Source organism: Malaclemys terrapin, chromosome 10 (genome assembly GCF_027887155.1).
Source record: "Malaclemys terrapin pileata isolate rMalTer1 chromosome 10, rMalTer1.hap1, whole genome shotgun sequence".
Lineage (NCBI taxonomy): Eukaryota > Metazoa > Chordata > Testudines > Emydidae > Malaclemys > Malaclemys terrapin.
The window spans coordinates 80,816,499-80,828,945 of NC_071514.1; the positions used below are offsets into that span (position 1 = coordinate 80,816,499).

The following is a 12,447-nucleotide window of genomic DNA, read 5'->3' on the forward strand; positions in this document are numbered from 1 at the left end:
ATCTTAGCAAAATATATTGGTGGTACGCTGTTTCTTTTCTCTAAAATACCCTTTTACTTAGAACAGGGGTTGGCAACCTTTCAGAAGTGGGGTGCCGAGCCTTCATTTATTCACTCTAACTTAAGGTTTCGCGTGCCAGTCATACATTAACGTTTTTAGAAGGTCTCTTTCTATAAGTCTATAATATATAACTAAACTATTGTTGTATGTAAAGTAAATAAGGTTTTTAAAATGTTTAAGAAGCTTCATTTAAAATTAAATTAAAATGCAGAGCCCCCCGGACCAGTGGCCAGGACCCGGGCAGTGTGAGTGCCACTGAAAATCAGCTTGCGTGCTGCCTTTGGCACGCGTGCCATAGGTTGCCTACCCCTGACTTAGAACTTAATGTTATCGCTATAGAAGACAGTTCAGAGATAAACCAAATTATTTATTATTGCCTATTCCACATCAGGCCCTAGTGGCAAGACATAATGGCACCCATAAATCAAGGTCCCTTGCTTGCACCTTTTCTTCTGCTTGTGTCCCTGTTATTGTGACATCGCTTGCCATGTACTTGATTTCTTGGGAAATACTCCAGAGCACTCAGATTATAACTGCTCACAATGATACAAGACAGATTTCTAGATTATAAACAAAACGTGCTAGCAGAGCCTAAAAGTCTAAATAGTGAGATGAAAAGCAAGTAGCCAAATTATGTAGTGGTCAACATCTGCTTAATATACAGATAAGCAATTTAGCACACAACAGGGGTGCTCTTTCATAGATACTAAGCAATCAAAACTCCAGATGGCTTAACTGACAAAGGACTCAATGCAAACTCTTTTGCCTAACATTCTTAACGCCATTACATTTTAATCTACAGTAACCACTATCCCATCAATGTATCTTCTACAGCTCCAAAAATAAACCCTTTAGACAGAAGTCAAGCAGGCAACATTTTAGTCCACAAGGAACCAGTTAAACAGTTTGAGTTATGCGAATACAAGGGGAAAAGACAACCTTTCTTTGGCTTTTCTAGATCAAAAATGATTGAAAGTAGAGACTTGAGACTTCCCCTCTTGGATTGTTTTCACAGAGACTTAAAGGGCCAACTTTGAAATCATCATGATCAGTCTTTTTAAAATTACAAATGCTGAAAACAAATAATTTCGTACTTCCCCATTAAAAGTAGTATTTGGTTCTCAGAATGAAAGTAGGATGCTTCTGTTAAGAACGGGTGGACTTAAGGATGCATTTGTTAGCTTGGGGAAGCCAAAGTGGCCCAGAATTACTAAGCGCTGCAGGACTGCAACCCTTTGAGGTTTAAAGGAACCTTCAAGCTCTGCTGGCAAAGCTGTTGAAGCTTGCAATTTCTGTAAGTCTAATCATGAGTTGTTGGATTTTTGGGGGGCGGGGAGGAGGAGAATGTCTTTTTCTTTAAAAAAAACCCATTGGGAAAATAAATGAAGAAAGCTGTAATGAATGCAAGGTTAAAGTGGAGAAACAAGCATTCAAAAGCCAGCATTAAGGTCCCTTCTGCCATATTAACTCAGCCATGCCATGAATATGAATTTTTTTTATTCCCATTATTCTTGTCAAATGCAAAGTTCACTACACTTCTCTCAGCAGATGTATCCCATAAAAATACAAAGGATGCAACATGGCTAAGTTAACAGAATTCTTCTGTCAACTTAGTTACTACCTCTCAGGGAGGCGGGTTATCCAAAGCAACAGGAGAGATAAGCATCTACACTGAAACACTACAGTGCCACAGCTGTGTCGTCGTAGCATTTTAAGTGTAGACACAGCCTAGAAGTGTAACAAGTTTGTAACAAGTTTATAACAATTATCTGCTCTCATTTTGCATGGCATCTTCTGACCTGAATTTGAACAGACGAGCTCTTGCCTGGCAGTCACTCTTTCTAGGCCAGAATGTCTGACTGCTAAATGGGAGAATTAGTCTGCCCATGCTTGCCATACAATGACCAGATTTACAAGCTCTTACCCAAAGCATACAACAGGTTTAACTGGAATGTGTACTTGTCCTCTCGGTCTCCTGACACTGCTTGTGACGAGTCAGCCTCCTCTTTGCATCTCATGGCATAGTTTGGCAACGTTCATACGCTGAGCCCCCGGATTACTCGGATTCCCAAGTTAGAGAAGCAATGGCAAATATGGTCCAGTGTGGATAGTCTGACCTCGGCATTGTCTTGATACAAATACACTTAATTAGTTTATGCATTTATGCAATCCTTGATTTTTTGGGATACTTTATTACACTATTGACTATAGCATTTGATCCCTGCATTGCTCATCATACTGCTCCAGATTGTGCAGGACAGTTGTAATGTAGTGTTTTGTTTTTAAAAGAGGCTGATTGGTTGATTCCATTTTCATTTCACCTTCTGGAACAGCTTTAGGAGTATTTATAAATAAGAGAGTTGAAAGATTTGGAACCAGGGAGAAACAGCTCGTTAAACTAAAGTAAACCATCTGCTCCTAAGGGAAAAGGGGTTCAGATATAGCTAGGCATTCAGGTTATCGCTTTCTTGGGCACAAGAACCAGCCTCTTCCAAAAGAATCCTTTTCAAGGAAGAATAACTGAAATGAATAAACAGAATCATCAGGAATAAAGTAGATCTTCTGGCAGCATAGGATGTGACTAAAACACAGCAGACATGGCTGTTTAGAGAGGATTGGGTTTTTGCCCTCCCACATTAAACCAGTTTTTAAAATGCAGAGAAGTAACACTTCCTAAGATGTTTGCATGGATGCAAGCAGAAAGCGGTGTTTGAATGCTAGTGCTGCAGGACCTGTGCAGGTTCACAGCACCAGTCCTCACAAAAATCCCTTTGATATTTACACCAAACACTAGCCACCACAAACAGGCTCACCCTTGAGTACATTTCATAATACTTGGGGCTGCTATAAGAATCTTTCATCCAATGAGTTCAAAGCACTTAAACATTTTAGCCTCTCATCAACAATATGTTGTAAAGATTCTGAAACCAAGGCACACAGAATTAAGTGACTAGCCCAAGGTCACCTACTAAGACTCTGGCAGAGCTAAGAATAGAAGGCAGAAGTGCTGGCCAGTCCAGCACCACCCGACTAAACACAACACTGTCTCTCCAAATACTAAAAGTTTCTTTCCTCCCAGTAAGAGATCATTTTACAGAAGTATCACCAAGCACCATATCAAATGCCTCATTCACCTTCAATGAAAGTTTTATCAAAGGCTGGTCCCAATTTAAGAATTCAAATTGTTCCAACATTCCTTTCATGAAAGTTGTCTTAATTCAGCATTCCACAAACATATGTAGAGAATGCAAGAAACAGTACCGCAAGCAAATTGTTTCAAATAAAGAGACATCAATGGGAGGTTTAAAAACCAAAACTAAATATTGGGTGTCCATTAGTTTTTTAGCACACTTTTAAAGATATAGGACTTAAAGCAATATCAAACTGTGAGCTGGCCATCGTCAAATTGTAACCTGGTACATGGAATATACATTTAAGCATGTTATGCTGCAGCAGATAAAACTACATTATTCAAAAACACAGTCTAATACTTTCATGAGCGGCAATCTGCTTTTGTGACTATAAAAAAAAAAAATCAATCCAGCTTTAGGAATCTGGTATTAAATGATATTATAGTAATTATCCAGCTTCTCACATATATGTAGTTTCCCTAAGCTACCAGATTCATGACTCAGTATTTATTTGCTCCTTTTAAAAGCAAGATATTCATTTTCCTAAGAGATTTTCTCTGCAACACAATACATCATCATGAAGTGAAAGCAGATCCAAGTAATCTCATAAAACTAAAAGCACTTTATCGTCAGACTGTTTTGCATGACTAGCATAATTCTGTAGGAACACTGGGAGACTGGGTTTTGACCACAGTCCATGTTATTTTAGGTACCTATACAGAGAATAGCATCTCCATCCCATTCACAGTGGGCTGGCAAGTCATGTATCTTTTTGATGTATTCAAGTACCATATATTGTGTCTAGAAATCTGACACTAAATAGCTATTCCAATTTTGTAGTGGAGGACAGTCCACCTTCAAAACAGTGCACAGTACATATGTATCTCTGTATAAAGTCCCAAGACATATGCTGGCTTTATTTATTTTTTTTTTTTGAGCGGGTGGAGTGGGGGGGTTTACAACAGAAGTCATGAGAATGGAACACTTTGCTAGCAAAGCAGATAAACGTGCTCTTTAAAGCCTTGATTTTGTCCTTGGGAAAAGGCATTTTTCTGAAGAATGAATCTTACCAGGTTTACACTACAACAAAGCAAACATTTACTCTGAAAGGAAGAGACACTGCACATATGGACAATGAAACATGGGTTAATTTTCTCTAGATTTTTAGTTTTTGTTGTCCTTGTCCACCATAATACATTTTTCTAGACCTGCATTTGCTATTAAAAATAAAAATAGCTCTTGAACAAATGTGTTTAAGTCTGTCATAAAACATGTTAGAGGATATTTCAAGGAAGCATCGAAATATTTCCCATGGGAAAAAAAAAAGGAAAATAAAAGATGTTAAGAGCCAAGAAGCCTGCACCAATATTTCATTTTATGAAAAAAAGCTCTACAAACAGATTCTCTCTGCACCATATTCATCATCACTTTAACTGCCTTGAAATAGAAACTGAGAGTGCTTTGATAAAAATCGATTGAAAGGTTGTCTGGTTTCACTGTTGCTTCAATAAAGTGCCTCTGTATCCTCTGCAGAAACACTGTTTTTGTAACTTCCTTAAACAATCCTATTTAGTAAATCACAACAGTTAGCTCTTTGCCTCCTGCTGAAAAAAGGATTCCCAGGCAAGGGTCCAATCCTGCACTCCATCCTCAGGCAAAGGTCTTAGAATCAGTTGGTGTTTGACGAATAAATGCAGCATGACAGCCATAAAGGTACTATAGTGCCAAACATTTGGAGTCCTGGTTATTAGAAAAACAACTTCCAAAATTATTCTGGGCATGGCGCAAGGTTTAGCTCCAGAAACTCCCTTCTCCATTTCTAGTACATTGTTGTCAGACTGCAAGTTTTAGGTAGTTGTAATTGTGCATTCAAGTTTTATCCTGGACCTGGGTTAGCAAGGCCTTTTGGTCACAGCCAATCAGGCCTCCTAGGTCTCTGTTGAAAAGGACTGATTGAAGCAGTTCTCATGATGGACCTCATTGTTCCCAAAGGTGGATACGCACATTCGCTATTTGTTCTACCTGCGAGGAGCCCATTTCACAGATCACTGCTCATTGTCAGCCCTTTGCACTTGAGGAAATTAACAAAAATTCAACACAGCAAGATTTGATTTGGATTTAAACGTTCCCCTGCAGTGTTTACAAAGATCTCACCAGTTCAGGAGATGTAGAAAATGGAACTGATTTCCTTGTGCAAGCAGAATGAAAAGCAAAAAATACACAGGAAGCATGAACAAAAAGGTCAGCTGTACTTCAGATTCTTGTAATCCAATCAGTTTTAATAATCTAAGATGAGTTTAGCAACACGTGGAAAGGATATTTGTTTTAATAACCTTTAATCAAGCAGTGACCCTTTAAAGATGATTCTCTTGAGCAAGCAAAATTAAGCCTGCAATTTAAAGAGAGGATGCCCAACCTGGACGCACGGACTCTTGCTATTGGAAAACGTAGTATCATCTGGGGAGAGCGCTAGCTTCACCACTTTAGTACACACCTTTCTGTAGTCTTCCTATTCTCAGGTAAGCAGTATTTCTAAACAATGTTTTGCATTCTCAGAATATAGATTTACCTGGAGTTCACCCTTCCACATAGAACTATTTCCCCCAATTTACTCTGTGAGCCTATCATAAAAATCTAGGTTTGCGTTCACTACCTAAAATGAATCTGAACAGTAGCGACAACACAGCCATTCTGCACCATTGAGAGCCTCCACACATTTAGCCTAGCCCCTTCAGAAAAGCCTGGGTAAATAGACAAGCTTTACATTGTTCCATGAAAGTCAACACATTTAGGCTCTTTTAGTCCATGAGAAGATGTAAATTCCACAGGCGAATGCCTTTCACTACGAATATTCTGCCACCAGTACTAGATTTACAAACCTAGACACTATCAGCTCATTTGACTCAGCTGGTCTCAACTACAGGAGTAGAATTTGAGGTGAGAGGCAGGGATATACAGAGCCGAAATCACAAAAGGGGATTATAGTTCTGAGTCCAACAATTTGAATTGCATCTGGAAAGCCAGTACAATCATGGAGCACAGCTGTAATGTTCTGCTCCATGCCAGAACCACAGTTAAGCATGTGAGGGGCCACATTCTGAACAAGCAAACTTTCCAGGTCATCTTCAAGAGTAGCCCTGTGTGGAGTGCACTGCATTAATCCAATCAGAAGGTTACTAAGGTGTAGAAAACTGGTGAGGACCACATCTAGAAGGGATGGTCGCAACCTCCTAGTCATCTGACAGCCTGGTGGGGACACTGTAATCTTCTATTTACCCATAAAACATGTATTGAGAAGCAGTATATTGTCTATATTAACCTCTCTGTACTTCAGTTTCCCCACCTATAAAATGGGGATAATGATACTTACCCACATTTGAGATGTACAAATGAAAAGCATTACAAAATGAATCAAGTATTATTTGTTTAAATAAATTCACACACAGCATCCAGGTGTATCCCAACAGCGGAGTGAGCTTCCCCACAACGCCCCACCAACACACCTCAGCCCTGCTCTGCGGGGACCATTTTTAGAGATGAAAAGATAGCTCAACCTTCACAGTCCATTTCCTTTATAGCCCATCTAATCCATAGCCTCTCTCCTTCTACTTCCATTGTGCTTTTCAGTTAAAGGCAGCTGTGGTGATTTCTGTGCAGTGGACACAGAAAGCAACTTGCCAAAAATCAGATGTAAATAACTTTCACACACCGTGAACTGGGCTGGAATTTGATCAGCCAATTTAGATGTGAAAGATGCTATATATCCCCATTACTAAACCTCTGAGTCCAACAGAATCCCATCCTAGTAATCCAAATAAATAATAGTATTTTCCTGATCATAACCATACTTCAAGCAACAGTTTATTGGAAAGGTCGCTCCAGCTTCAGAGGAAAGATGAAATGCCTTGTATTAGCTCCCCCCGCTCTTCAAAACCCCCTCTGAAATCTGCTTTTTCAAACCTGACATTTACCTGAAGACATTCTGTATGCTCCTAATTAAATTTTCATGTGAACCACTGCTGCTTCCTGGCAGAGAAAACACACACTCCTCATGCGCTTACGGCCTTCCATAATTTTCTACAGTTCTCTAATATGGTAAGCATGAGGCCTCAACTGCAAACACCAACACAGTGTTCAACACAACTTGCTTAAATGGAACTACGAAATTATTTATGGGGGTTTATTTAAATCACCAATAGAAATAATACAACAAACAAATACTCTGAAACTCTGAAACAAATAATTGTATCTCACAAGCTCATTCAAGCAGAACTGCGGAACCCTGGACAAACGCAGCGCTCTGTGAGAAAGTCTTGCTTTTGTTGTATTGTTACCTTGGAAAAACATGCCTGGCAATTATAAGACAGGCAGCAAAACTTTTCTTCCAGAACAAAATCTGCTGATGTCTTCCATCAAAAGAGGAGGAAAATTCTTAAAATACAACAGAATCTTACAGTATGCACACATCACTAAAGTTGCATAACTGACTTAAACATAGCTCACTCAAAGCTTTGCTGTCATAAGAGGCAGTCACTGTCTATTATTAATTCCAAGAGAACAAGGGGCAGGAAGGGGATGAAAGAACTAACATGAAGCTTTAAATGCCTTAAGCATGATTACAAGGAATAGATGGAGAAGCAGAAGAACAAGAAGGCTGGAACACAGATTTTATTATATAAAATTACTAAGACTTAAGAAGGCACCGTTACATCATTTACTGGTGTTAAATGAATCAGACAATAAATAGATCAGACACTATTCCTTTCTCTAACATTGTTTCCTGTAGCTCCCTTATCCAAGCAGCTAAGCAAACAGCTGCCCGGGCAGATGCTTATCAGGTGGATAAATGCAACAAAGCAAATCCACTTTAAGATAACATTTAACTTTCACCACCATTATTATATCCAGAAACAGTCAGCGCTGCTTACCATAATCTAGAAGAAACAAACCTCCCCGAGATCGCTATTGACAGCTGGCTTGACAGATCTACATATGCTATATGTATTCTGCCAAAGTCAGAGTTCAGTCATCTTCAAAGCACAGTGCAAGACTCATCTGTTTGATCACATCTTTTGGTTCTAATAGGGAGTGCTGGAGTGGGAAGGTAAAGTATAGGAACTTTCTGGTTTTGTGGCCAGAACTACCACTTTATAAAGGATTTTCATTTTTGTACTCACACAGTCTGCACAATCCCCGGGCAAGGTAGAGAAGTATTATCGGACACACAGAGTAGTTAAGGGTAAGGTTTTCCCTGAAGATCTGCACCTGGGTCTGAGCACCAGAGTTAGTCTAGCCCAGGGGTGAGCAGCCACACAGCAAAGCCTTACCCAGGTTACTGTACCCTAACTGGTGCTGCGCTCCTGTGTATGTCACTAGGACTTTGGGGTTATATTCCATGGCTCTTTGTGCTGCAGTAAGCTAAGCCGCTCTATAATTCTTTCCCAGTGAATTGTGGAAGAATGTGTCTGTCCTACTGAGCACACAGGGGAATTGTGGGAAGGCTCTGGAGGACTATCAGCACTCAGTCTGTGTCCTCATTGCAAGGTGAGTGAGTTCACAGCCTGAGTGAAAGTAAAACCTAGGCTTTAAGCCAGACTCCAGCTAGCCAGGGTTAAAAACATCAGTAAAACCTGTGTACACACCTGGGAGGAGGGTTGGGGCAACACATGAGGGGGGTGTCTCACATGAACACATACCCTGCATGACTTACTTGCCCAGGGTCAACAAAAAGAGAGAGAGAAAGCCAAGAGCAGGGACAGGATTAAAACTTGGAACTTGTTGACTTCTAAGCCTGTGCTTATGCCTCCAAACTATGCAGTCTTCCCTGTATATAAACATACAACCCCCAAAGCAGATATTCAAGGGAAAGAAGCAGCAGCCCAAATACAGGTTATTTGGGTCTAGGAAGGAATTGACTTCCTGGGACATCATAACACCAGTTGCTTAGAAAGGCAGATTGAAGTGGGGCAAGATCCTTCAGGTGGGATTTCTGTTCCCCTTTGCAGAACCACTGCATCATGATGCTTTAGCCCTGTTATACTCCTGCTTTTTTTTTTAATTTTTAATATATATATATGAGAGAGAGAGATACCTATCTCATAGAACTGGAAGGGACCTTGAAAGGTCATTGAGTCCAGTCCCCTGCCTTCACTAGCACAGGTGCGCTAGTACCTCGGCTGTCACCAGAAACCCCACAGGAGAAAGGGGATTTCAGCAGGATTTTGTTTGTGAAGTAGGGCGCCCGTACCTTGCAAACCAAGCCCTGGAGACAACCCTGGGAATCACGGACCACAGCCATGAGCACCCCAGCACTCACCTCCACAGGGGCTCTGCAGCCCTATCTGGCCAGCGCCTCCCCACACAAGCTCTCACCCTAAGGTGCCAGACCCTCAAGATCCCACCAGGGTTTGGGTCCCCCCTCACCCACGCTTTTCTGTGGCGGGACTCCCATCTCCACCAAGCCTAACCCTACTGGAGTCCGTCCTCCCCCCACTGGCTGGGGTCCCGTTTATGTGGATCTGCCCCTCCCCAGCTCTGCTCCAGACATGGCTCCTCCCCCAGCCCAGTTCTAGCCCCCTGAGCTCTGTCCTCTCCTTCCCCCACCCAGCTTGGCTCTGCCCCCTTTGCCTGCCACCCCAGGCTCTGCCCCCTCCTCCCCCACTCAGCCTGACTCGGCCTCCTCCTCCCCCACCCAGCTTGGCTCTACCCTCTCCTCCCCCACTCAGCCTGGTTCTGCCTCCTTTAGCCCCCCCCCCCGGCCTCTGCCCCCTTCTCCCCCACTCAGCCTGGCTCTGCCGCCTTTACCCCCCCCCCGGGCTCTGCCACCTTCTCCCCCACTCAGCCTGGCTCTGCCGCCTTTACCCCCCCACCCAGGGCTCTGCCCCCTCCTCCCCCACCCAGCTTGGCTCTGCTCCCTTTACCCCCCCCCAGGCTCTGCCCTCTCCTCCCCCACTTAGCCTGGCTCTGCCCCCTTTACCCCCCCCCCGGGGGCTCTACTCCCTCCTCCCCCACTCGGCCTGGCTCTGCCCCCTTTACCCCCCCCGGGGGCTCTACTCCCTCCTCCCCCACTCAGCCTGGCTCTGCCCCCTTTACCCCCCCCCGGGGCTCTACTCCCTCCTCCCCCACTCAGCCTGGCTCTGCCCCCTTTACCCCCCCCCGGGGGCTCTACTCCCTCCTCCCCCACTCGGCCTGGCTCTGCCCCCTTTACCCCCCCCCGGGGCTCTACTCCCTCCTCCCCCACTCGGCCTGGCTCTGCCCCCTTTACCCCCCCCAGGCTCTGCCCTCTCCTCCCCCACTTAGCCTGGCTCTGCCCCCTTTACCCCCCCCCGGGGGCTCTACTCCCTCCTCCCCCACTCGGCCTGGCTCTGCCCCCTTTACCCCCCCCGGGGGCTCTACTCCCTCCTCCCCCACTCAGCCTGGCTCTGCCCCCTTTACCCCCCCCCGGGGCTCTACTCCCTCCTCCCCCACTCAGCCTGGCTCTGCCCCCTTTACCCCCCCCGGGGGCTCTACTCCCTCCTCCCCCACTCGGCCTGGCTCTGCCCCCTTTACCCCCCCCGGGGCTCTACTCCCTCCTCCCCCACTCGGCCTGGCTCTGCCCCCTTTACCCCCCCCCGGGGGCTCTACTCCCTCCTCCCCCACTCAGCCTGGCTCTGCCCCCTTTACCCCCCCCCGGGGGCTCTACTCCCTCCTCCCCCACTCGGCCTGGCTCTGCCCCCTTTACCCCCCCCGGGGCTCTACTCCCTCCTCCCCCACTCGGCCTGGCTCTGCCCCCTTTACCCCCCCCCCGGGGGCTCTACTCCCTCCTCCCCCACTCGGCCTGGCTCTGCCCCCTTTACCCCCCCCGGGGCTCTACTCCCTCCTCCCCCACTCGGCCTGGCTCTGCCCCCTTTACCCCCCCCGGGGCTCTACTCCCTCCTCCCCCACTCAGCCTGGCTCTGCCCCCTTTACCCCCCCCGGGGGCTCTACTCCCTCCTCCCCCACTCGGCCTGGCTCTGCCCCCTTTACCCCCCCCCCGGGGGCTCTACTCCCTCCTCCCCCACTCGGCCTGGCTCTGCCCCCTTTACCCCCCCCGGGGCTCTACTCCCTCCTCCCCCACTCGGCCTGGCTCTGCCCCCTTTACCCCCCCCGGGGCTCTACTCCCTCCTCCCCCACTCAGCCTGGCTCTGCCCCCTTTACCCCCCCCGGGGGCTCTACTCCCTCCTCCCCCACTCGGCCTGGCTCTGCCCCCTTTACCCCCCCCCCCGGGGGCTCTACTCCCTCCTCCCCCACTCGGCCTGGCTCTGCCCCCTTTACCCCCCCCGGGGCTCTACTCCCTCCTCCCCCACTCGGCCTGGCTCTGCCCCCTTTACCCCCCCCGGGGCTCTACTCCCTCCTCCCCCACTCGGCCTGGCTCTGCCCCCTTTACCCCCCCCGGGGGCTCTACTCCCTCCTCCCCCACTCGGCCTGGCTCTGCCCCCTTTACCCCCCCCCCCGGGGGCTCTACTCCCTCCTCCCCCACTCGGCCTGGCTCTGCCCCCTTTACCCCCCCCGGGGCTCTACTCCCTCCTCCCCCACTCGGCCTGGCTCTGCCCCTACTTACTCCCACGGCCCCCCCTCACCCTCCCCCAGGTTCTGCGGCCCCTTATTCCCCAGCCCCCCTCCCCCGGGCTCTACCGCCACCTCCCCCACCCAACCTGGCTCTGCCCCCACTTACCCCCCAGGCTCTGCGCCCCTTTATTCCCCCCGCCTGTCTCCTCTCCCCCGCCCCCCTCGGGCTCGGCCCCCCGGGCTCTCCGCCCGCCTCCCCAGGCCCGGCTGTGCCCCGGCCCCCCCTCACCCAGGCTCTGCCCCACCGGGGTGCTGAACGGATTCCCCAGCAGAAACTCCATCTTGGGATGACAACAAACAGCCGGCCCGGCCCGGCCTCCGCTCCAGCTGCGGACTCCTCCTCGCCCTGACCGGCACCCTCACTGACCAACCGGGGACTTCGCCTCCGTCAACAGCCCGCCCACCGAACCCCCACTGGCCGGGACACCCACCTCCTCCGACCGCATTGGGGGAGGACCATGCCAATCACCGTCAGTCCTGCCTCCCCGCCCCCTCCGCCAATCAGCGCCCCCGCCCCAGAGTTACATCCCCCCCACCACGTTGACTGACATAAGAGAGGCAGGAACCCTCTCTACCGATACCCGCCATTGGACAATCCTCCACTAAGCCTCCAACTCTATTGGGCAATGGCCACACCAATCCGCTGAAGCTCCAGCCCTCCTATATCTAG

At 47.5% G+C, this 12,447-nt stretch overlaps 1 protein-coding gene across 5 annotated transcripts in view; it reads right to left on the minus strand.

The window, feature by feature from the left end:
* TOM1L2 (target of myb1 like 2 membrane trafficking protein) overlaps nucleotides 1–12,103 on the minus strand; it is a 67,321-nt gene extending 55,218 nt beyond the window's left edge. For 3 of the 5 annotated variants that reach the window (XM_054041917.1, XM_054041916.1, XM_054041912.1), the window contains exons 1-2: nucleotides 12,007–12,103; nucleotides 9,439–9,465 (exon numbers count right to left, since the gene is read on the minus strand). In XM_054041917.1, coding sequence (XP_053897892.1) covers nucleotides 9,439–9,465; nucleotides 12,007–12,058 — 79 coding nt within the window. In that variant the 5' untranslated portion in view covers nucleotides 12,059–12,103. Of the gene's footprint in view, nucleotides 1–9,282; nucleotides 9,340–9,438; nucleotides 9,466–12,006 lie in introns of those variants that run through there. The other 2 variants (XM_054041913.1, XM_054041915.1) reach the window with 2 other exon arrangements.
* Between the last annotated feature and the right edge of the window lie 344 nt (nucleotides 12,104–12,447).